Source organism: Siphateles boraxobius, unplaced genomic scaffold (genome assembly GCF_051911475.1).
Source record: "Siphateles boraxobius isolate OS27281-9 unplaced genomic scaffold, OSU_SipBor_1 46, whole genome shotgun sequence".
NCBI classification, from domain to species: domain Eukaryota; kingdom Metazoa; phylum Chordata; class Actinopteri; order Cypriniformes; family Leuciscidae; genus Siphateles; species Siphateles boraxobius.
This window is the reverse complement of record NW_027509097.1, coordinates 16645842-16672323: the sequence shown is the minus strand read 5'-3', so window position 1 is coordinate 16672323 and position 26482 is coordinate 16645842. Positions and strand designations below refer to the sequence as shown.

At 36.9% G+C, this 26482-nt stretch overlaps 1 protein-coding gene across 1 annotated transcript in view; it reads left to right on the top strand.

Annotated features, from left to right (window-relative positions):
- shisa9a (shisa family member 9a) overlaps window positions 1-24637 on the top strand; it is a 736130-nt gene extending 711493 nt beyond the window's left edge. The window contains exons 4-5 of the mRNA XM_077201149.1: window positions 16568-16693; window positions 21255-24637. Of these exons, the coding sequence (XP_077057264.1) occupies window positions 16568-16693; window positions 21255-21658 (530 nt within the window). The 3' untranslated portion in view covers window positions 21659-24637. The remainder of the gene's footprint in view (window positions 1-16567; window positions 16694-21254) is intronic.
- The last annotated feature ends 1845 nt before the right edge of the window (window positions 24638-26482 follow it).

Below are 26482 nucleotides of genomic sequence, written 5' to 3'. Positions count from 1 at the left end.
TTGTAATTCTTACAAACCATGCCTAAACAAACTACTTGTCTTGTCTATAAATTTTGATGCATAATTTTATCTTATCTTATCATTTCGGGTAGGTACGCGAACCAAAAAATTCCACAACGCTTTATCTGTGGGTATAGGGAGGGTATATCACAACGCTATAGGGAGAGGCTAGTTGGCACTTCAGCACTGCATTGTCATCGGGTCCAGGCTAAAGTCCTTCGTCAGATCTGGAAACGGCCTGGATCCGGCAGGCTGCGGGAAGACCTCGGGATAAACAAAGACACTAAAATTAGCGTAGATGCCATTCTTCTTATGATGTAACGAGTACATCATTATTTAATGGAAGTGTTCCCAGTTCCGGCTGACCTAATCTAAGCAGCCTAATATTGAATTATAGAAGTCTATAGAGTGTTATGTGAATGCTAGGTCAAAGAGATGTGTTTTTAGTCTAGCTTTGAACTGACCGACTGTGTCTGCTTCCCGGACAATGTTAGGAAGATTGTTCCAAAGTTTTGGTGCTAAATAGGAAAAGGATATACCGCCAGCAGTCGATTTAGATATTCTAGGTATTATCAACTGGCCAGAACTTTGAGATCGCAATAGACGTGAAGGACTATAATGCGTTAAGAGCTCGCTCAAGTACTGGGGAGCTAAACCATTTAGTGCTTTGTAAGTAATCAGCAATATTTTAAAATGTATACGTTGTTTAATAGGCAGCCAATGCAGTGTTGACAGAACCGGGCTAATATGGTCGTACTTCCTGGTTCTGGTAAGAACTCTAGCGGCTACGTTTTGAACTAGCTGTAGTTTGTTTATTAAGCGTGCAGGGCAACCACCCAGCAGAGCATTACAATAATCTAGCCTTGATTTCATGAACGCATGAACTAGTTGTTCCGCATTAGTCAATGAGAGCATATGACGTAATTTAGATATATTTTTAAGATGGAAAAATGCGGTTTTACAGTTACTAGACAAGTGACTTTCAAATGAAAGTTTGGTATCAAAGAGCACACCCAGGTTCCTAACTGACGACGAAGACTTAACAGAGCAGCCATCAAGTGTTAGACGGTATTCTAGGTTATTACGTGTGGAAGTTTTTTGTCCAATAATTAGAATCTCTGTTTTTTCAGAATTTAGTAGTAGGAAATTACTAGTCATCCAATTTTTTATATCAACTATGCATTCCGATAATTTTGTGAATTGGTGACTTTCGTTAGGTTTGGAAGAAATATAGAGCTGAGTATCATCAGCATAACAGTGAAAGCTAATTCCATGTTTCCTAATGACAATAACTGTGTGAGGATGTGGCGATTCATTCCAAACTTCCTCAGCCGTCTCAGGAAGAAGAGGTGCTGATGAGCCTTCTTTACGACGGCCTCGGTGTGGACAGACCATGTGAGTTCCTCTGTAATGCGGACACCGAGGAACTTGAAACTGCTGACTCTCTCCACCGTTGCTCCATTGATGGTGATCGGGCATCGATCTCTGTCGTTCATCCTGAAGTCGACCACTAGCTCCTTGGTTTTGCTGATGTTGAGGGAGAGGTTGTTTTCCTGACACCAGTGTGTCAGAGTGAGCACCTCCTCTCTGTAGGCCGTTTCATCGTTGTCGGTGATAAGACCTACCACCGTCGTGTCATCAGCAAATTTGATGATGGTATTGGAGCTGTGAGTTGCCACGCAGTCGCTTGTGTACAAGGAGTACAAGAGTGGGCTAAGAACACAGCCCTGTGGGGCTCCAGTGTTGAGGGTCAGTGATGAGGAGATTTTGCAGCCCATTCTAACCACCTGGCGTCTGTTTGACAGGAAGTCCAGGATCCAGCTGCATAGCAAGCTGTTTAAGCCCAGAGCCCGGAGTTTCACATCAAGTATGGAGGGCACTATGGTGTTGAATGCTGAGCTGTTGTCTCACATATGTGAGAAACAGCATTCTCACATATGTGTTCCTTTTTTCCAGGTGGGAGAGAGCAGAGTGTATTGTAGATGCAATAGCATCATCAGTGGAGCGGTTATTACGGTATGCAAACTGCAGTGGGTCCAGGGAGGGAGGTAGAACAGAGCAGATGTAATCTCTGACTAGTCTCTCAAAGCATTTGCTGATGATGGGGGTCAGAGCAATTGGACTCCAGTCATTTAAGCAGGTGATGTTTGACTGCTTCGGTATAGGGACAATGGTGGACGTTTTGAAGAATGTGGGGACTACAGACAAGGAGAGGGACAGATTGAAAATGTCCGTAAAAACACCAGCCAGTTGGTTCGCGCACACTCTAATGACACGGCCCGGTATGCCGTCTGGACCCGCGGCTTTACGGATGTTCATCCGTCGGAAAGATCGGTTACATCCACTACAGAGACGGAGAGTGTACTAACCTCTGTGGCTTCAGCCGTGGGCACTCTCACCGCGAGGGGGGTGTTAGTTCCCTCAAAACGGGCATAAAAGGTGTTTAGCTCATCTGGGAGAGATGCAGCGTTGTTCACTATGGATTTTGTATTCCCTTTATAGTCTGTGATGGTTTTAATTCCCTTCCACATGCTTCTAGAGTCGGTGGTGTTGAACTGTTCTTCAGTCTTGTCCCTATATTGGTGTTTTGCTGCTCTGAAGGTGCATAAGCTCGGATAAATGACTCCTACAATTAAACCGTTTGAAAATTAAATACAAAACCAGTCCTAATTGAAAGAGAACAAGTTGAAAAAAAGATTGAATCCAAGATTGGGTGAAAATATCGTATGATGAGTGATTTATAAGCTATTTTTTATAGGCCGGTCATTTTGACCCGGGAATACCACAAGTGTGACTATGTACCATTTTTTACAAAATAAAAGTTTTTCAAAACAAACTTCCTGGTGAAACATCAAAGTAGACTAGTGTGATCAACAGTACCAATTTTCTAAAAAATTTAATGAAAAAAATCCAAAATTATTCAAAAATAAAGTTTGTTTTACAAAAAAATGAGATGCCTACTCTCAGATAAATGAGGCCCACGATTAATTAGGCCCACGATTAATTAGATGCAAATGGAAATACAAAACCAGTCCTAATTTAAAGATAAGTTGACAAAAAGATTGAATCCAAGATTGGGTGAAAATATCGTATAATTAGTGATTTATAAGTATTTTTTTATGGGCCGGTCATTTTGACCTGGGAAGACCACAAGTGTGACTATGTACCATTTTTTACAAAATAAAAGTTTTTCAAAACAAACTTCCCGGTGAAACTAAGTAGACTAGTGTGATCAACAGTACTAATTTTCAAAAAAAAAAAAAAAAAAATCCAAATTTATAAAAAAAAAAGTTTTTTACTCAAAAAATGTGATGCCTACTCTTAGATAGATGAGGCCCACGATTAATCAGATGCAAATGAAAATACTAAACCAGTCCTAATTGAATGAGAACAAGTCGACAAAAAGATTGAATCCAATATTTGGTGAAAATATGGTATAATGAGTGATTTATAAGCTATTTTTTATAGACCGGTCATTTTGACCCAGGAAGACCACAAGTTTAACAAGGTAACAACCCCCCCCCCCCCTAAAAAAGTACGAAAATTTTCAAAAAACATTTGAGAAGTAGTTATACCCTTTGGGAACCAAGTCACTAAGTTTCACTCCAATGCGATAACATTAACTAGTATTTTTGGGGAAAAGAAAATCTTCTCCGGGTCTAAATGACCCGAAGACCACATGAGGGTTTTAAATCAGCAGTTTAAGACATTAAATTCGTACACAGTTGCAGAAAGAAAGAGAGTGAGGAAAGAATGAGTTTTAAGAGTGAGATGATGAAATCCCAAGTTTCTATATGCACTTATAAGACATGACCTGAACAAACCATCAATCATTAATTTAACACTTCTGTCGTTTCTTAGACGGGTTATTAAATTTATATCAATGCACCTGTTCAGCAAGAGTCTGGAGGCTACTTGCATTTGTCTTTGTTTCTTTGGGGATTCCTTTTTTCCGGGTGTAAAAGGGGGTTTCCCGGGTTCGTGTATTGGCTGGCGGTCTCCTCGTTCCTGGATAGATTTCTTGGGCGGATGTCTTTTGTCTTTATTTGAGAGGTGGCATTTTCTTCACCATTCATCGTAACTCATGCGTTATCTGTGATCTCTTTACTCTCCAGCTTTAGCAGAGAGTACAGATGGTACAGTTTAGACATGATTCCTATAAGAATACGAAACATTTCACAGATTTCAGTCAAGCCATTTTTTTGAATTAAGTACATACGATCGTACTGATAGGAAACAAGACACACTTTCATTCAAACATCTAATAGTTATAACAATTACATGACTTATATGTGATTTAAGCATAATAGTAACATATTGGTCGTAGACATAATATAAAATTTTGTAGTTGAACAATGTTTTAGTCAGTAAGTCAGTCAAGAATTGTTTTGGGATGAATTTATGTATTTTGATATGCAAAGTCTCTGTCTCTGTGGTTTAAAGAGATTTCAACCCTGGGGTCATTCAGAGGTCCTTAAGAAGAAGGAGGTCTGTTTAAAATCCTTTGTCTTGGGATCAAACAACCTCTGCCGTTATCTTGGTGGGTCCCGAGCCGTGCCATCTCTGAAACCAATCAGTCTTTTCCAAACTATCTAACATTGACAACGTTCTTCCTTTAGTTGGGCTCATCTCTTTGAAGCTTGCATGGACATAAAGTTCTTAGCTGGGGTTTTTCGTTGGTTGGCTCAGACTGACTGGAGCCCACTCCGTTTATGGCCCTAGATTAGACTATTGATTTGGGATGTGGAGTGTTGAGTTCTGTGTGGAATTATGTTTGAACGAATCACCTGGAAGATTCATTTGTGTTTGGTTTTTGCCCCCTCAAATCCTACATTCTTAAAATTTAAATTTTATGATTCCACTTATCTATTCCTGTGTGTTGCATTCAAGAGCAAGAAGACGCAAAAGAGATCTCAATTCAGCACTCCCACACTGTTTTCTGTGCTAGGCATATCCAGAACGCGTGCTCAAAAAAGCCACCTCTCATATAGTGTACAGATAAACACAAAATTATGTCAAAATATCCTTGTAAACACAGTCGGTTTTGTCTTAAGTGAGCGTAAACAGTTGAGAAGGAAAATGCACTTAACAGTATATTGTATACTTGCATTGGGTCTTAAAGTGACAGCAGCCTAATAAACCTACTGCTGTCTGTCATTACTGTTAATCAAAGAACAAAAGGAAATCACTCACTGGTCTTGACTGAATAACTTTTTTTAATTTAATAAGGATTCATCTATATTTTATTTATGAAAAGATAATTATGCCGTGTTATTTTCAGAGTTGGGTATAACGCGTTACACGGTTTGGAGCACAGTCTCATCAGTCTCGCATGCGCGCTCTTGCTTGATCGCTCTAGAATCCTGGAGATTTTAACTAATTTGCAGGCATCAGGGAGCCGCTATCAATATGCGGAAGACTCCCGGAACTTCCGGGAGACTTGGGATGACTGCAATATTAAATTACGTAAAGAACTGAGTTTCACTTTTTAGTGTATTCTTGTTTTAATAGGTATTCAAATTAATTTGAAAGTAAAGTAATTAGTAACCTGATTACTTTTTACATGCAGTAATGTAATCAAATTACAATTTTAAAGTAGTAATTAGTAATTTGTAGTGGATTACTTTTTTTGAGAACTTACCCAACACTGGTTATTTTACATTTAATTACAATTTATTAACTTTGTTCAGTATTTATTCGTGCTATTGCTAATTTGCTTATTTTTTATTGTTGTATTACTGACTGTACTTGTCTTTTATGTTTTAAATTTATATTAGCCTAGGTTACTAGTTAGTTGTTCTTTAGGCTGCTGGTTTTTTTTCATGGTATTCAGCTGCAAAGACAAAGAAAAAATAAGTTTGATATCTAAATATTTTACTTAATTTTTATTTATTTTTTTACCATTTTGGTATCGCTAAAATTCAAATGATACCCAACCTATTTGCTTTTCTTTAATCAAAACAAACTCAAAATTACACTGGTTCAGGTTATCTGGAAACAAAAACACAGGAAATGAGGAGATGAGATCTGACAAAGACAAAACATGGCTATAAATACACGGGTACAAACTAGGGACTAAACAAGATGATTAACTAGACACAGTTGTGACCCGTGAGGGCCAAATAAAAAACCATGCAAACTGTTGAGGCGTTCTGACTTAAGTACTTGGTAGTTTAGACTTGGCAAGTTCGACGCAAGTCTGGTAATTCTGCAAATCGTACAGCAGCGCTATTGATAACATCACTCAGCTTGCTCTATAGCTACACTCCAGTTATCTGTATGTATATTTACAATAAATCGAAATATGTTACACTGTACAACAACACCCTGCCACTTATCCTTTTCATATTAATAGCCACACAAATGTGGTTCAGGCAACAATATATGAAACATATTAATATGTGGTTCAGGCGATATGTGCATATATACCCTGATTATCTTCACTGTTGTCTGAACTCACTCATCTTTAGTTTCACTTTCATGGACTTTCAGTTTGTTTCATCAGTCACATTTTTCTTTGTCTTTGTTTCCCACCACTCATCTCTTCCCATGGGCTCTAATCTTCCATCATTTAGTTTGTTACCTCTGTGTATTTAGTTCCACTGTGTTCAGTCTTTAGTTGTCGGTTATTGTTTGTGTGTGCGTGTTATACACGCTGTTACATTTGCTACCTTCTAGTTTAATAAAACCTAGTTTATGTTGTATAATAATTATGCTTTATCATTGTGACAACTGTATGTACATGTATAATAATATGAAATATGACATAAAATACAACCCTGTCTTTTTGTTAAATATCAGTTTTAATGATCAAGAATAGTTCTTATAAAAGTATAAGTATAAAGTATAAGAAGCTATACAATAGAAAATAAAGACAAGCAAAAAATTCAGGCAAATGTTCAAAGTCAGCGCTATAGTACAACTGTACAGTAATGATGGTTTTCTTCTCCACCATTGATGCTTTATAGTTGGTCCGAGATGCATTCTTGGATACCTGGCTGTCTTAAGTCCGCACAAGTCACTTTCCATGCATCTTTGATAAAAGAGCGGAGATACAGTAGAACACACCCGGGGATTTGAACTGTACTTGGCTAGATGTGAACTTTGAATTGAAACAGTACTTGGGCAGTGACTGATGACATTTCACAAGTCCACAAGAACACAAGTACAGAAAAGAATGTATATTGAAAAATGGCTAAGAACTACGACAAAGGAAACACAGGAAACTGAACTAGGAACAGTGCAAAACCAACTCAAAGTCCAACTACATTAACACAATTTTAGTTTGACATAAGTCTAATGTTTTTAAACATTACTAGTATGTACTCATTCAAAGGTAATGTTCCTATAATACATGCAAAATGATAAAATAGAGAAAACACTCCCTTAATGTTTTTCTAATGTTCACATAACCAAGAAAAAAGAGTTTTTAAAACATTTAAAAAAACTGGATGTTTAGAATATTCTGAAAACATTTAGAAATAAAATTTTCATACTTAATGGGACGTTAGCAAAACGTTCTTAGAGCATATTTTTTTAAATCAAGGTCTTTATCACTGCACACACAACCCTCAAATCAAAGTGAAAGGGCATTATAGTCCATCCATCATGCGTCTAACGAGGACAGATGGATCTCTCAAATCAAAGTGGTGACATTTTACGAATCAGTAGCTGCAGTGTACACAGGGCACATAGGCCTACAACGCGTTTGCTGTCCCATTCAGCTGATGGCTATCCTCTTGATTTAAGTGTTTCCTGGAGAGCAGAGCAATTTTGACTTTTCTCATCAGAAATTGTGTAGTAGAAGCTGTCAAATGAAAGCGTAATAATTTTCCTTAACCAGACTATCATAATTGCACAGCACTGTCCAGCAGTGGCAGTTTTCATCTGCTGTTTTAGACACACAGGAGGCTTCTGACCCAGATACAAGAAGGAAAACACCCATGCATAACTTAAGGTGCTACGTCTTTTTCAGGGCAGTAATGTATTAACTATAGGGTGCTGGAGCGAGACAGGGTGGCATGACAGAGTTGTTCTGCAAACCCTTGCATTCTTTCAAAAAAGACGGTGCTTTTCAAGGGGATTTAGTTAGCTGAATGATATTTGGGTTCTTTATCTGACTCAGTGGAGCATTTAGACTACAGTATCAGTGGTGTTCAGGCAGTGCCTTGATCTTTCCTTACATAATATGCGTAGTCGCATTTTAAAACTGTAAAATATTACCTTCAGAACCTTTGTCCATTACCTGGCCATGAATGTATTTAAAAACTAAATCCAATGTTGTTTCACTCATAGTACTCTATCAAAATTATCAATTGGCTGCTTTTAATCTAGACAGATGTTTATGGAGACATATATGCATTTATCTTCATCAGATATTAGCTTGTCATGCAAAAGTTAGATTGGATCACTTTTTTCAGATTAATTTTAATTAGTTAATTGTAAAACCAGTTGTTTTACTTATTTATTTGTTTGTTGTATCATTTCAATGAATCTGAATTATTTTCATAGTTAAGTTGTGCTTAAATTTTGGTGTTTCATTCCATTATTAGGCCCTACAATAAGTTTTTGGAGCATCAGTTGGAAAGAATGGCTTGAATATGATAAAAAAAAATAGCATCATTTTCCATCAAAATTGTAATATTTAATATTTTAAATAAAAAAAAACTTGCATATATTTTATCAGAGTGTCTAGTTTAACCAAGTGCAAATAGCCCACCTTGTTGCGTCAGCTTTTAACAGGAATCCGCCTTTTCCCAGCTCAAATATGCAAATTGTTTTAAATAAAAATGAAGAAAATATTCAAAAAGTTGAAATAAAGTGCCCAACGGTGTGGGAATAAATTGTTTCTCAGGTAAGGTTAGGGGGTGGGTAGGGGAGGCCTTTGGGAACAAGGCAAACTAATGTCCCAATAAGACTGCATTCATTTATGATTTTAATAAATATAATCATACACTGAATGTTGCTATTATTGCATACTGTTTTATAATATACTCCCACTATTTGCACAAATTTAAGAATAAATAGCATCTAACAACAATTTACACTTAGTGCAAAGAAAATACTGCAATTTTTACTTAGTGTAAATAGCATCTATCTTAGTGTTATTAGTTATCCTGCATATTTGTGGTGGGTTTGCAAAATCTGAACTAAAAAATTCTTATCGTTGAATCCTGTATACATTATTTTTACAATCAGATTTCCACATACTCTTCTCATTTTGAGTGCCTGGCAGTTTCTCGTTTTTAATTCACACTCTTTCTCATATCAGCTCAGTGGATCTGAAATATATCGTGCTTCATCTTTTGTCTGACTTTCAGGCAGTTTGAAATGCAACAATACTCTGACATTTGTAGGTTGTTGGTAATGACTCTGTGTGGATTTCTGTGGCGCTGTCTCATGAGAGGCAGCATCCTGCATGTCTAATGAGCACTAGTGAGCAAATAAACATATGGAGTGGATAATGAGGACATCAGTGTTTATAACACCAAACAGTCCAATCTCACACTCTCTAAGAGTTGGCACATTTACGGATGTTTAGCATGATTTACACTGTATATTTTATTGTTATTGATACCTTTTTATCATCATTCACCCATTTATTTGATCATGTTAGTGTAGGAGTATATATATATACACATATACATACAGTATATCTTTCTCCTCTTGCCATGTGTCATGCAGTGTGAAGTAGATGTGCACACAAGTCAAGAAAACAAACCTTTCTGATCAAGTGAACTTTGACCTCATTTTTAAAGGAAGAAAATGCTCTTCCACTCTCAGGCCACCCCATTTAAAGTACAATAGCGGATCATGATAGAAGCAAACAGCTTTCATACACACACACTGCTTCTCTATCGCTCATATGCAGCAGTTTCACAGGATTGTGCTCTCTTGTCACATTAAATGAATTGTGACCTAACTTTTTTTCAGAGCTGCTTATACTTCTATCTGGCTGCTTCTATCTGTCTGTTTGAATGGGTGTTGTTAATAGTGCCAAATAGTACTGATAAAGTTAATCAAGTCAGTAAAATAGTAATCAAATTTGTCCCTGCACAAAGAGTATAGTTGTGGTTATAAGTTTACATATACCTTGAAAACGGTTTATAATTTTAAGAGGGATCATAGCATGTTGTTTTTTATTTAGTAAAAAATTGCTAGCAATTTACAGGATTGAAGAGTATTATTTTACAATAAATTGCATAGCCATATCTTCTGTGTTAACTGTAATCATTGAATGCTGGGTCATTTTCCAACAAATGTTTGTCGAACATCACAGTAAGTTGCTGCTCTTGTTTTACTGTGAGTTCACATTATATAGTTGTCTTTAACCATGCCACTGTAAGAAATGTAATTGTTTACCACTGTAATTGTTTTGAAGTCACTATAATGATGATAAGTGTTTGCTTGTGATCTTTGATGATGAATATTTATATTCAAATTTCTGATCTAGCCAAGTTGGAAGTGTGACAAATGAAAACATTTGTTAAAATGATGACAAGCTAGAATATAAGATTTTAACTTAGTCAAACTATTTTCAGCATGAATATGATTATTTTTTAAGCATTCACCAATAACTTATCAACAAATTTCCAATAACCAAATACAAATGATTGATTTTAAATTCGTAACTGTTTGTGTGAATGTATGTGTGTGTATATATATATATATATATATATATACACACACACACACAGTATATATAGTATTTCATTACCCCCTCAAAAAACAAAAAACAAAAAAAAAACTCTGTAATCAACTCGGCTGTCACCACTCTTAAAAATCAGTGATTACGTGATCTCTGAAAAAGAGATCTGCTGAAAACAGCAACTACTATAAGCTGTCGTCTTACTGAATCTTTTCCTTAGGATAAAGATTTACATTTCACTTAATTAAGTATCATCCTTCCCTCAAAGCTTATATACATATATAGCTCAAAGCTTATATATAGATATATAGATGACATCAAAAGTTGTCCCGCACACAGCTGTTAGCCATGTGTCACTTAAAGTAGAATAAAATACAACCAGATACGCCACTGTTACCGTTAAACTTTGACTGACAAGCTTACTAAGGTCTTTATTATAGGGATGATCCGCTGTGGGCTGTTATGGGCCGTTTTACATCCTCGTTTTTAAACCTGGTCCATCGTAGCAGATCACACTGCAGCCCACTAATACCAAAGTTGGATGTGATCCCAGCAAAACCATCTTTCTCCTCAGTGTCAGATAACAATTGCTAATTAATGGGCTTAATGTTTCCTTGTTCGGCGGGCTAGTGGAGATGGGGTATTTAACAACAACGGAGCAAACACCGAAGTCCATCAATTGCAAACACTGAGCTTGCTTAGCATGTGGGTGGTAGAACCCATACAAGAGGCTGGCTGCATGCACTGCAAACAGAGCATGAACGCGTGTGTTGCCATGACGAGAGCGATAGCACAAGGAGAAGATGGTGTAAAGGCAATTTGCAACCAAACACTTGGGAGGAAGTTCTCCCAGTGGAAATGAGTCAGCTTCTTACACAAAACAAAACAAACACTAAGATACCCAGGAAATTGAATAGAACCAAGCATGGGATCACTCCCACTTACTGCTACTTCTGTCAAATTTTCAAAAGAGTAGGCCGAAAAATCTGTGGTGTACAAAATGAACAGCATGTATACTTAACAGGAACGTTTTGGCCCAAAAAAACGACAAATGTCCTTCAAAAAAGAGATGTTTATCTCTCAATTTTTATTATTATATATTAGCTTCGACTGGCTTCACGGAGTTTATTTTTCTTTTTGATCTCTCCAAACTTGAAACACATTCATGGTGTGCTACGGCTCGCCACTTACAGTTTTCCTGAGGTCACAGAGGAGGTCACAGACCTGAGGACACTCATCTCGCTTAATAATGTCTTGCTGACCTTTGCCCTTTGCCTGTTAAAGATGAAATGCCAATTGCAGCAGTGTTTTATTGGGACTTTTGCAGAACACTTACAAAACATTTACTGTACACATAAATACCAAATGAATGAAAATAGGGGTGCTGATGGCACAGTGGATAAGACACATGCCTTTGGTGTGAGAGACCCGGGTTCGAATCCACTGTGAGACACCAATGTGTTCCTGAGCAAGACACTTGAAGACACACGTGCGACCTCTGAAATATAGCAATTATAAGTCGCTTTGGATAAAAGCGTCAGGTATATGAATAAATCTAAATCTAAATTTTGGCAAACGTAACAAAAATCAATTAAAAAAGACACAATAAACAGTTTAAAACTGTATTTTAAAACCAGATTAAAATAAGATTTTAATTTTAAAATTTTAAGTATTTGAAGGGCATGTATAATCGCTCCCGTAACTGAAGAGTTTAAGTCACTTATATTCACCAAAGCTACATTTGATCAAAAATACAGTAAATTCAGTAATATTTTGAAATATTATTACAACTTAAAATAACTGTTTTCTATTGTAATAAATTTAAAATGTACTTTATTCATGTGACGGCAAAGCTGAATTTTGAGCAGCCATTACTCCAGTCTTCAGTGTCACATATGTTGGGGGTAATGTGAGTTATGTAATCAGATTCAGTTTTTCAATTAGCCAGTAAAGATATGTATTACTTTTAAATTCATAACAAAATATCTGAGTTACTTTTTAAATAAGTATTTAAAAAAAAGTTCACATTTATTGATAGATACCTCTCCTGTCCCCATGTTAAAGGTGCATTGTGTAATATTTCTGAGGATCTATTGACAGAAATGCAATATAAGATAAGATCAGTGCACCTGAGACGCATCTCTCTGTAGGCAAGGGCGTGGTTAGCTGGGACCCTCTGACGTCAGAGGGTACCACAACTTCCAATAGGCAAATTCAACTGCAGTATAGCCACCGTTCAACATGAAGAAGGCAGCACTCAGATGTTTTTGCACCATATATTGTAGAATTAAAACACTTTAAGCCCAAATGTCAAAAAATGTACTCAATGAACAGCATTTATGAAGCTCCATTCTTACAGATCATTAAGTAAAAAAAGTTGTTTTAGTGCTTAGTTACCCTTTAAAACAGTTTAATCTGAAATCAATACATCTTATCCCCATGATTACATTATGTGGCGAAATGCTGTTAATAAGTGATATGAATGACTGTATACCGTTTCTCTTAAATGTCCGTTTAGCTTGAACTTGCCGTGCAGCAACTGCTCTCTTCGCGGAAGTTTTGCGTTTAAAGACTTAATAAAATATTTCAACTCAGATCAATATTTCGTGTCTAATTATTTACTTATGTCGCAAGTAGTCGTGTAATAAGCGGGATAATGGACATTCAGCCGGCGGTTCTCTCAAAATAACCCGCTTCAGGCTGATCAAGAGAGAACCACCGGCTGGATGTAACGTTACACTGTCCCTTACTTAACCAATGCCTTCGTTGGTGACCTTCGATGATCCAATTCAGCCATATTAATAGGCGAAAATTACTTATACATCACATAAATTATTTACACATCGCATTTGTGTTTCTTTTTTTATTGCTGAAGTAAGAGTGTTGAACTTTCTTTTGCGTCATATTCATCAAACCAGAATGGCAGCACAGCTGAAAGGTGTGTTTGAACTGCTCCCTCTATTGTAGAACAGGTGTGAATTTGCATTTACTGTAGACTTTTTCATTTCACTTTTGGTGTAAATTTTTTTTTTTTTTTGATGAAACATGATTTCTATGATCATTGCTTCCAAACGGTGGTCCAACATTGCACAGTGAGAGAGGTTCAAAGACAGCCGTTGTCACGTACTTGCGACCAACGATAGCCTGCAATAATTTTCTAAAAGTGTCAGAAATTTAGCATGATCATCTCAGTCAATTGTGTTTACTACTACGACCTACGGCAAATTGATCAACGAGACATGGCACTAAAACTTAAAACTACTCACATCAAGCTCCATTTGCCGAAATGCATGCCAAGTTGGCCTCTTTTTCCTTGCAATGACCGTGTCCATATTCTCCTCTTTCGCTTCCTCTCCTTTTTCAGCACACATAAAAACCACAACTGCCAAAGTGTGATTCATCTTGCTCTATTTGTTTACCACTAGTGCATGCTAATTATTATGTTTTATTCTTCTTTACTAAATTGTGTCGTTGCCTACAATTCAATAGGTGTCATCATAATTCAATAGTCTACATACATGTCGTACCCAAGTTTATTAGATCCAAGTCGTATTTAATTCATAGACAAAATATGAATTTTTATTTTTAACCACTGCACACTGACTGCATTACTATTGCACATGTAAAATAGTCATAAGTATAATTTAATTATCATTTAATAGTAACTTAATTATAACTTCCGCTATAACTTTATTGTATTGTATCTATGGTGTTTTTATTGTATTTTTATTTTTTACTTCAATTGAGCACAGAAGTACAGTACGTCACAAAAACATTTCACTGCACATCTTGTATGAGTATGTGACAAATAAAAACCTTTGAATCTTGAATCTTGAATAGTGTGATTCGTAAAGATCTTATAGGATTGCCGAAATCACACAGTCTGTAGCAGGCAATCGAGTATCTTATTTTAACAGTACTTATGTATTTTACTCATACTGAATGTAGACTCAAAGATGCAATACTACTCAACACCTCAGAAACATACCAGTGAAAAACAAGAAACAGTTATTTGTGAGAAGAGCAATCACATGTTTATTTTCTAAAATAAAAATAAAACTGAACACCTCAATATTGCATTTGACAGTCTCAGTTAAGCTCAAGTGAATGTTTAAATGGTTTAAATGGTAACTAAACCCTAAAACAACTTTTTTAGTTAATGATCTGTAAGATTGGGGCTTTATTAATGCTGTTCATTGATTCGAGTAAATTTTTTGACATTGGGGAATAAAAGTGTTTTAATTCTACAATATATGGTGTAAAAACCATAGACAGTATGAAATGGACACAGCGACACCCTTGATTTCATCAGAGAAAAGTGAAGCCCATTAGAAGCACTCACTTTCAAACTGAGCTTGACGACGTAGATGTGACGTGAGCAACCTGTCTGACAGTTGTAAATCTTCTAGTAGCTGTGCCAAGACAAATCTGAATCACCTAATTATTTCCAATTCCTCAAAAACATTGAAATATTTTGTCCTGTTGCTTTTATGGCTTCTCCCTTGACTTTATGCCTCTATGTCCCCCCGATTGACTCATAGACAGTAAAAGATTGCCTGCGAGCTTTTCCTCCTGTCTATACGGTAATTTCTCTACTGTGCGATAGAGAGTCGCGTGGTTATGACACAATCGTTAGCCTATTTTTACAAAAACGGCTTCTACGAGACCATAACGTAAGATACATTGTAATGGAGCCTTTTATACATTGTCGTGTTTCTTTAGAAATAAAGAACACTTTAAAGTCAAAGCCCACTTGCAGTGGATGTGCTGGTTTTGGCCTCATCAGCAGCCATGTCCTCATCTCAAATATAAAACACTTGCGAACCAGCAGCTACCAACTAAAACACTCATATTTGTGTAAAGTAGATTTGTTGACAAATTTAGGTGAGTAAGGGCAAAATGCAAAGCATATAGTGCCTTCAATGCGCTGTTGATGGCGATATTGCTTATTTTTTAATAGAAAAAAAACTGCTGCAGAAAAAGTTAGGAGCCATGCAAAATGTAATGCACAATTAAATTATTCATTACTAATGTATTGGAGTAAAGAGTACATACTTAATCAAGTTGCTAATATCCTTGGTACTCAAATATACAGTACTAAGTACAGTAACTAATGACACTCAAATACTTTACTACTGGTGCACTCAAAGTGTTCAGTATCCGTTTCCCTGAGTCATCCAATTTTGAACATTGCATAAAAGGATGTCAAGAAGTACTTCTGTTAGTAAATAAATAATATTTTCCATGCACTTCTGCAAAACAAAGGAAAATAATCTGTTATTATTTGACAAAAACATTAGGGAAAATAAGCGTACTAAGTGCTAATGGGTGTACAGTATAGTCTATAGTGTTTTTCAGAAGCTCTGTTGAGCAGTAATCTGTGTGATGTCTGGTGTGGTATGACTCACTGCGTGGCGCTCAGTACAGACGTGTGTCAGCAACTCTGCTGCAGGGCTAAGTGATTAATTAGTCACAACAGGAGCTCTGCGCTGCCACGCAGGTTACACCTCTTTGATCGTCATTCACCGCTGACAATTCATCTCTATGAACAGGAGGAAGTCAAGGGAGGAAATCAATGAGAGCGGTTGTATATACATACCATCGCTTATTCTTTGACTGTCACATCACAGGAGGCAGATTGGACTGGGTTGTGACACTAGCCGCATACACACATCGCACAGCTCATTATCAGATCCATTCAGTTGAATTCGTCTTTCGTCTGCCTGTGACATACTGTATGTACAAAAAGTTGTAGAGCCTTTAGGTGTCTGTTTCTTTTTTGTTATTGGTGGCAATTGAATCCCAAGTGACACTAGTCAGCAGTAAGCAATACATATTATTAGGGATGACTAAAAAAATTCTGTAAATTAAGACAAAATAATGATGCAACCCTTTAACAATGTTTTGTTTTGTTTGCAGAAGGCGGCCAGATAAACAACATGATGCAAACACACCAGTATCCAGCCCTCAACCAGCTGTCCCATGTCTATGAGCAACAGCAATTGGCAAAAGAGCTCAACAAATACGCCTCACTGAAGGCTGTGGGTAAGGATGTACACTCGAAAGGATCATTTTTAGCATGTCAGTGTTATACTCTCATGTGGATCTTTCCTTTGCAAAACTCATAAATTATTCCTCTTATTGAACATTGCATTTACCGCAGAGTATTTTACAAATGATTAATGAATCCCGGAATAAGAGGCTTTGAGAGCTGTTTTATCACTGGATCTGTATTGAAAGAGAGTCACTGTACCTCATTTCAGTTCACTTGGGAGTTTTCAAATATATCTCATTAGGAAAACTCAAATATATACACTTGTATATATATAGGAGCCATATATTTTCAAAATATATATTATATTTTGATCTTTTGAAAAGTAGTGTATACAATCACCTGCCACTTTATTAGGTACACCTTGCTAGTAACGGGTATGACCCCCTTTTGCCTTCAAAACTGCCTTAATTCTTCTTGGCATAGATTCAACAAGTGCTGGAAACATTTCTCAGAGATTTTGGCCCATATTGACATGACAGCATCACTCAGTTGCTGCAGATTTGTCGGCCACCACATCCCAAAGGTGCTCTATTGGATTGAGATCTGGTGACTATTAAGAACATTTGAGTTTAGTGAACTCCTTGTCATGTTCAAGCAGAGCCGGAACCAGCTGAGCACTGAAGAAGGGTAGTATGGGCGGTGATGTAACAAAAAATATCCCCAGATTTGAAAAACTTACAGTATATGGCCCATTCACGTATTTGTCAGATCGTAAACAAACCTATTGCTACAACAACTACGAAACTAAACTGAGCAAATACAGATGGCAGAGCATTGAATAATATCACTACATAAAACAGGAAGAAAAATTGCCCAGGCCAACATATTCAACATTTCGACTCACCAAGCCTTAGATTCAAAATTTCAGCAGTTTTGTCATGCATACTGACAGGTTACGCTAGCATCACTATACCAAAAGTAATTAATTGTGTCTGCTTTACTATAAAATACACACTCATTGCCACACTGTCACATAACACAAACTCATCGCAACCCCTTTAACAGATGCATACTTTTATGGTAAGTTAGAACACCCTGAACTGCAGCCGGTGATTAACAATAAAAATACAGTGAAGTAATCAACTGACTGTGACCAATTATCTAGCCCGATAAACATGAAAAAAAAAAATTAGACTAATCAAGTATAGAGTTGCATTCTTTGTGGCACGGGACGTTCGTGGCTTAATGTGTCAAATGTGCCAATCAAATGTGCGAAAAAGACTGTCCTTTATTCAAATGTTGCTATATAGCCTAATATTAATGCTAGAAAGCCTATGCACTTGGCAACTGTAATTTTTTTTAAATAGTCCAGTCTAAGGCTATTTCATTATTAAAATCCATTTTCACATTCATTTCACATTCAAAGTGGCCTAAGAGTGTACATACAGAGATTAAAATAAACATAACTGGGAAAACTGAAACTAAACTACAATAAATTTGCATGACTTCAAAACTAAATCAGATAAAATATGTTATAATATGAAATGGCATATTAGAAAACTTGAAATCTTTACAACCACCTTGCATTAAATGTGAAAATGCCTCTAGATATAATAGCATTAGACTGAATGTCTAAAGGTGTTAAAACTTTTTAAAATGTCTTTACATTTAAAGACATTTAAAATAAAAACTAAATAAAATATATCATCAAACTAAAACCAACAATGATAGTGCTGCACACTGAACTGAAGACAAATACAACAAATTTAAAAATGTAAGACTATTATAACCCTGTGTTGAAGTTGTTATTGATAAAAGTGTCTGATAAACGCATAAATGTAATGCCATGGTTTAACTGTAGTATGTTGCTACAATTGTTTCTCCAACTAATCACCTGAGAATTCCTCAATCAATGTGGTGAGACCTAAAGAGAATCTCACTGATGCATATCATTTATACTGTGAAGTCACTTCAAGCTTCCTCCCTACCAGACAGCTAAATGTTCTGATTTCAACTTATCATGGATGATGTATACTCGAGATCATCGAGCAGAGAAGAACTGACCCTCTGGCATAATGGTTATTTTTTCTTATTTAATTGCCTCCTCCATGAAAATCTTCAAAGGTGCAAAATTGTTAGAGCTGATAAGTCCCAATTCTACAAATCAATACTTCTCTCTCAGTCCCTAAATACATCTCTAAGGTCAGAGAATTGGATTTCCACCAGACATAGAGAAGTGGAGCTTCTAATAAAGGCCTGCACCAGAATATCCTCCCACCCAAACCCTTTGAGATCCTGATGACACTAACTCCATGCGTGGAGTCATGGAGTTTCGAGCCGATAGATATTTGAACTCTGTCTGGGGGCACTAGTTACAAAACCACGATTCATCTTGATTATGGCTCTTGAGGATGTGCACTGTTGAGCACTGTAATTGATTCACCCGTCTGTTGTGATGATCCATGTGTCTGATACAAGGAGCAGTGCAACTGTGAAAAAATGTCCGCCGCACGCAATGTCTCCGTCTTCTCCCACAGGGGCAGATGTGCAATAAATAAGATTTATCATCACACCGTAGACCAAACTCGTTTTAAGCGTGAAAAGTTGATCTCCAAGGTCGTCAAAGCAGCCGACCATCAAAAGCAGACTGAGGAAGTCACACTAGGATGCCCGGTACTCTAAGAGTAATGATCCCCTTACAAACATGAATTACCTGGTTAAAGGAAACATAACCCAGAGGAACGCGACAGGCACTGACCACAGATTGAAAACCTTAACTGCTTGTGTGTTAAACTCTTGGATTCAGATGCTAATGTTTCTGCAGGAAACGTGGGACACTAATTTTACTAATGCACTGTGTACTAACTGTAATGGTTATTTTCGACTGGATGATTATGTCCAATATGTTGTCATAAAATGGAAATTCCCCCTATCTATTTTCTAAATGCTTGTTATTGATCTTATTGTGCACCATTCATACATGCATATTTTATTTTAATTTATTTATTTATTTATTTAAATTTGAGCTCATAGTTCATCGTCAAAATGTCATTGATCAACTCGATCTTCCAATGAAATGACAGACTTCTCTCTGGTGATGTATTCCGGTCCAAAACCAGTCAGTATCTGGTGTGACCACCATTTACCTCACGCAGTGCAACACATCTCCTTAGCATAGAGTTGATCAGGTTGTTGATTGTGGCCTGTGGAATGTTGGTCCACTCCTCTTCAATGGCTGTGCGAAGTTGCTGGATATTGGCAGGACCTGGAACACAGATAAATTATTTGGAGGGAGCCATCTTTGCGCAATTAATTTTTCGGCAGATTTTAGACCTGCCAGCCAGATCTTTCTTTGTAGCTCAGTGAAACCTAAATTGGAATCATCATTTAAAAGGAGCACAGCTGGCTGCACTGGTATATCTTTTCCTATCATATCAAAGACAGTAATGATGTAATCTTTTCCCAAAACTCAGAAACCTTCTCACATTTCCACATCATATGCATGAATGTTCCCACTTGTTGGTAGGGGAAAAAATTACAGTTAGGATTGATAGGTGATGTTTAGTGAGGGGACGTTTCTTTGGTGTCCACTATGACAAAATTTGAAATGAATAAATTGGTGATTTGGATTTTTTGATGCACAGAATATGTTTTTCCATACCGTCGCCTAGTCAATCTGGTCTCCTTTACACAAATTGTGTTCAGTGATAATTGTTTTTGCTTAACTTCAAGAAGGTGAGGATAGACAGCTGACACTACTCTTCTTTGAGAGGGATTAAAGAACCAACTGTGAATTGGGTGCGCTTCAAGAGCTGTTCCCCACGAAACTAAAAGTTGTACGTTTTTAGTTGAAAAGGGTGTCGTGTAAACAGCCCCTAAGTCTGCCTTCTTAAACCCAGCCCCTTTCTTACAATAGACCTCAAGCTCACATTCAGATCTGCCTCCATCATATCAACAACCGATGGATAGAACCAAGTCTCTGCCATTTTTTTCTTTTGATAATCCATTTCACTCAGATGAACATCATCATTTTAATTTTTCAAATAAATTCAAGATTTAAAGTGGTCATACCTACTTTTTTATATATATTTATTTTAAAATATTACATATTTATATTTTAATTATTTAAAAAAAAAGTTTAATAAAAATATAAATAATAGAAAATGCAATATGACCCCTTCATCCATCTTAATGATATATTATTCATGACATGACCTCTTTAACATCAGTATAATATTTTCAACATTTATGCTACAACCTTTCAACCCAAAATAGGCAGAAGCGTAGGTACATAGTGTGCCACCTTTTCTACAGAAACAACAGCAATTGACCATAATGTTAGTTTTGTTGTGCCAAAACAGTCCAATATAAAATTTTAATTTAGGAGTAATAGCATCTATATACTTTTTCCTCAATAGCTCCCTGTAATAGGCAATTTTTGTAGCATAATTTCAAGTAATGCTTTTTTGGACTGGGTACATAACGCTCTTCTATCTGAAGAAAATTTCAGTTTCTCACTATATGAAACTTTTATGTATGACAACTTCACATAATTGCAATTTCTCCCTTGAGATTAACTAACCTCCCTCTTCCTCTCTATCTTTTCATCAGCGGCCAAAGCCAATGGTGATTTCCTCAACAAGCAACACCGCCACTTGGTCGAGTTGGCAGCTAAGGGAAGCCTGCCGCTTCATTCAGTCAGAATGGAGCATGTGGAGCCCACGGCTTCTTACGTCACAGAGGTCCCGTGCCTCAAACAAAATGGACAGAAGCCCAAAAGCATTAAAGCCAACGTGGCCCATCCCGCGATGGCCTACAGCTCCAATACAATCGCAAACCCCGGCATGCTGAGGAGCTGGGAGAACGCAGAGACTGCGGGTTACCGCAAAACCTACGGCCCTAGGAAGGTGTGCACGATGGAGCGAGTTAATGAGCTACACACTGCCCGCAGTCATCATTACCTACCAACGCAGCCCTACTTTGTAACCAACAGTAAGACTGAGGTGACTGTGTGAGAGGCTGAAAATGCTTCAAAGCAAGTGGCAGAGAGCCAAAAGTGATTATTGTCATGAAATGACTCTCCACACTGCCCCTAGTGGACTGGAGGCACAACAGGGGTGAGCATGTTACGCTCTCACGATAACATCCACTGACTGTGAGGCCAGGGACACTTAGAAATGTTCAGTTCACCACAATTTATATCCACTGTAACAATGATGTGTTTGTGTTCTGTCAATGGCAAGGTAAAAGGAAACAGATGTAAAGAATTGGCACACGAAAAGATTCAGATCAATAGCAATAAGATCTAATAAATGTGTATGGAAAGAATGGCTTTGGAGAGATGAGACATTACAGAAATGAAACATACCGGATTATCGATCCCAGATATTAAAGGGCTGGCGTGGAGTATGAAACACAGAGTGATGCTCTTATCTGAAATAATATACTGAAAATTTGTTGGGTGTGATATTGATTTGATGATGGCGACATGAAAACACTGGGCTTGAGGCTGTGCCTTTAGTTTTCTCATTATAAAACACCTCGGTCAAGCAACTAAACAAATGACGCTTGAAATATGGAGTCAGAAGAGTATTAGCAGCGATGGTCGCATTACTGAAAATATATAATAATGCGGAGGTAGCATTGTCATGCCATGAGCAACACTGTTAAAAAACATGGAGGCTTGGATACAACTTGTGTCTTTGGAAATATGTGTTTGGTCTCCTTTTTGCGTAACATTCGGCATTACTTTTTTATGTGTACTCTCAAATGCATACGAGCATGTTGAAATATTTGTCAAAATGTCATCAGTAGGTGTATCTGCTGCCACATGTAAGGTTGTTTTGCACTTTTACAAATGTGTCGTACAGAAGGTGCATTTTATTTCATCCCCCCCCATAAAAAAAAGATACAACTATAAAAGTATATTTATACCATTGCCAATATATTTATGCAGATTATACAGTACATTGTGCCAAGAAGTAGCTGGTTGAAGTTGTTGTGTTCAGCATTATTTATTTAAACATAATGATTTATTTTGTTTTATTCAATAGTATGTTCGAGACAGAATGTTTCTAATGGAGTGGTAATTGTGGAGATGAAAACAAAATAAAGCTTTTTCTTTCCTCATTCTCTTCATCCTTATTTTCCCCTTCCATCGCTGTCTTTGATGCTAACAGGATGTTGCATTGTGAGGTTTTTGTAAACAGGTCGATGAACTTTGTTGTATCCAATTGAGTTAATTCAGCAATGCGTAAACTTGGAAATATCAACCCAAAGAACTTGACCTGCTCCTGCACTTCCCTCTGATTGCAGGAGAACCAGATCATGTGGAATAACTCTAGTCTAAGACGGATCCTGTCAGCCTCACTGCCTGGTAAAAATTCACTCTCCTCCATGCTTCTCAGTTATTCTGTTGTATGTTGTGTGCATGAGCAGTGAGCAGTGCCGTAACTGCTTGTTTGTGCATCGTGAAATCTTACTTTTGCTAATTATTCACGGTAGTTTTATTTTTTTAATTCTTTTCCTTTCTTCCATCACTCACTAAAGCTACAATAAAAAAGAAGCATAACTCTGCACTGTAAAGCCTTTAAATATCTCATAGCACACACTCTCCTGCCAAATTCGGAGGTCCATCAAAGGCTGTTGTGGTGTTTTGTTAGAAACAGCCAGGGAACAGGCAGCAAGTCTTTCATCTGCTGCAATACCGAGGAAGTCCCAGATGAGGAGCAGGGAAGGAAAGGACTCTGATTGATTTGATTCAGGCACTTTGAGCAAGAATAAGTCAGCTAATCCAATCCTCAGCTGCACACATTCACCTCTGAACAGGTGCCTGGAAACAGCCAGCGATTGAATGAGCCCGTTTCTGTGGGGGCCTTGTTGAGCTGCCAGAAATCAAAGTTCTGCTCGGCGAATTAAGATCGAGGGTGCAAGTGACCTAGTTAACCGAATCAGCACCGGCATGTTCAGTATACAGACACATTGTATTAGGAGAGCGGGTGGTCGATTGCATTTGTTTGTTGAGCTCCCTGGCTGAACATTTAATTTTACTATGGCTCTGATGTCTATGTGAACTTGAGAGACCAAACAAAATATATTATTATACAGAAAAACTATTCTATTAGGCCTATCTGGCTCTCTATATAGGATGTACAGTATTGTCATGTATGCCAAGTTCCATTATATATTATCAACACCAGTGTGATTACAGTAATATACATTTTTAAAATTTCAAATTATATGAATATAATGCACATAGTGATACATTTATCTTAATTCATTTAGCAGATGCTTTTACCCAAAGTGACTTACAAAGAGAATAGTTAAGCATATGTGCTGCAATATAAAACTGTTCAGAAAAGTACAAACCAGAACATAAAGAGTGGAACAACAATGTCTAGATAACAGGGCAATAAATTCAGTGGATGAAATTTATTCAAATGCGTTCTTTATCAATGAGTGATTCAATGCTAAATCAGTTGATGCATGAATAGTAGTTATGTCAGTTCGTTTCACATATACACATAAGCACAAGAATTGACTAGTACCTAAAATCACAGCATATTCACAAATATGAAGCACTTACTGACTCACTGCATTTTAGCTCCAGTCAGAAATTTCCAAATTATGCGCAATAATTGAAATTTCAATTATGGGAGAAATGAGGTTGAGAAATGGTATTGACTGTGATTAATGGACTGAGCCTGAGATAAGTCTGATTGTTATGAGGTTATGATTAATTTGAAGTTAGAAAATGATAATGTGGATTGAGAAACTAATCAGATTCAAGGGCTTATCTTTTTCTTTTCATGTTTCAGTATTGCTACTTGTTCTTATCTATGAGTGTAAAATGCAATTCATTTTGTTTACAGTGAGTTTACATTAGGATATGTACCACATGGCAGATAAGCTGTCTTTAAAACAGTAATGTAAATACTATTTTTGTGTAGTGTATTTGTATACATATGACATTTAATAAAGATACACTAAACTGATCTCATTGGTGAAGGTTAATTTAATTGTACTTTGATTTATTCATTATTTACTTATGATTGTCTACTGTTAAATTCACACTCATATTTTTTTTTAACGTTTTTTTATTTATTATTTATTAATATTAAGCTTGCAGGTCTTATTCATCTCTCTTGTTCACTTTGGACCAATGAGGATGTTTATATGACAAAAGCTTTTGCTTGTAAGAACTAATGCAAAGCAACAACAAAAAATAGTTTATCCATATTGTTATCTCCTAAGCTGTTCTTTAATGAAGTATGCAAAGCAGTACAACCAAAGTTACAGTAATGTCCATTTTAGAAATGTTTAGGGCTATCCCTTGAATAAACTGAGAAAACATAAATTACACCTGACATTACATCTGAGTGACTGAAAGATGTTGCTTCTGTTACAGGGCTGCATCTGAATTAAAATACAGTTTTGGTTGACCTACGTGCCGATCGATCGATCGATCGATCGATCGATCGATGATAGATAGATAGATAGATAGATAGATAGATAGATAGATAGATAGATAGATAGATAGATAGATAGTGTGTATTTCTTCAGAGACTGCGTGCATTGCTACGGTTGATTCTGTACATTCAAGCCTGAAAATTTTATTCTGCCCGTCCTTGTAGTTTTTCTGGTTCATGGAGATGATGGGCCATTGCACCCACCAGTCCTACGCTTGGTCTAAGGGCATAATTAAGCCCTACGAACACATTGAGTCTGCAGATCTAGCGCCTGTCACATGGTGAGTCACTGCAATGAGATTCAATTTCTCAAACCTCATCCAAAACTGACATGAATATTTATGTATGAGGTACACTTTTATCTCTGGTTCCCCCCTGAGTGTTCGCCCCAGTAACACTAACTTCCTGTCTGAGACAAATGACTGATCCTGAGATTGGGCATGTGGAACATAAAAAAACTTTCAAAGCACTGCTTCTCTTTATCTGTGAGAGAATAAACCAGTGCAGGGTACACAAGAGACTCACCAACGAGATGAGCTCAGATCTTTGATTCTGAGAATGTGATCATTTCCATCATGTCTTTGGCCTCCGTTTGTGTCAAAGGGCTGCAACTATGGCTGCCTAGACTTACTGACTTCTGAGAAGCAGTTTACATTGGATGCACAGGAGAAGTCTGATTCGTGAACGAACCATTGTGAACATAAGTGAACAGGGTCTTTGGAAAGATTCTAATTTGAAAAAAAAAATTTAATTCATGAAACAGATATTGCTTCCACTGTAAACATGTATCAACTTTGATTTGTATCTCTCAAATGAATCAGTTGAACAGTTCACAAAACTGTTTTGAACTATATACTCATGAATGGGACTGAATCAATGTGAGCAGTTCCAGAGTCAACAACCCACTATCTGTGTCTGATGTACGGATTTTGATGAAACGTACATTTCAAAGTCCTTTAGGTATGCACTATGCAGGCGTGAGGTATGGAAACATCCATCATGTTGTCATTTTTCTATTTTTAAATAAAATAAAATAGCTTTTTTTTTTCAAAAGTGAAAAACATTTTCACTTGAGCGTTACAAAAACAATAGGCCTACTAAAATTCATAGGAAGAAATTCTAATTACCATTAGTTTACAATACCATTACAATATGTGCTGGTGTTTAACATTTTAGTGCATGTAATATGCCCATGCCAGGATGTCAGGGGATCACATGATGATGCTGAATCAATTCACAGAAATTAGTCAGTCTTCCCATCACTAGTTTGTTTAAAAACAAAAAACAAAGCATTCTCTTCGATTCCGCTGCACTCTGTCTAACACTCTGTTTTTGAAAAGCATCCTATGTGAACGGCCCTTTAAAGTATAC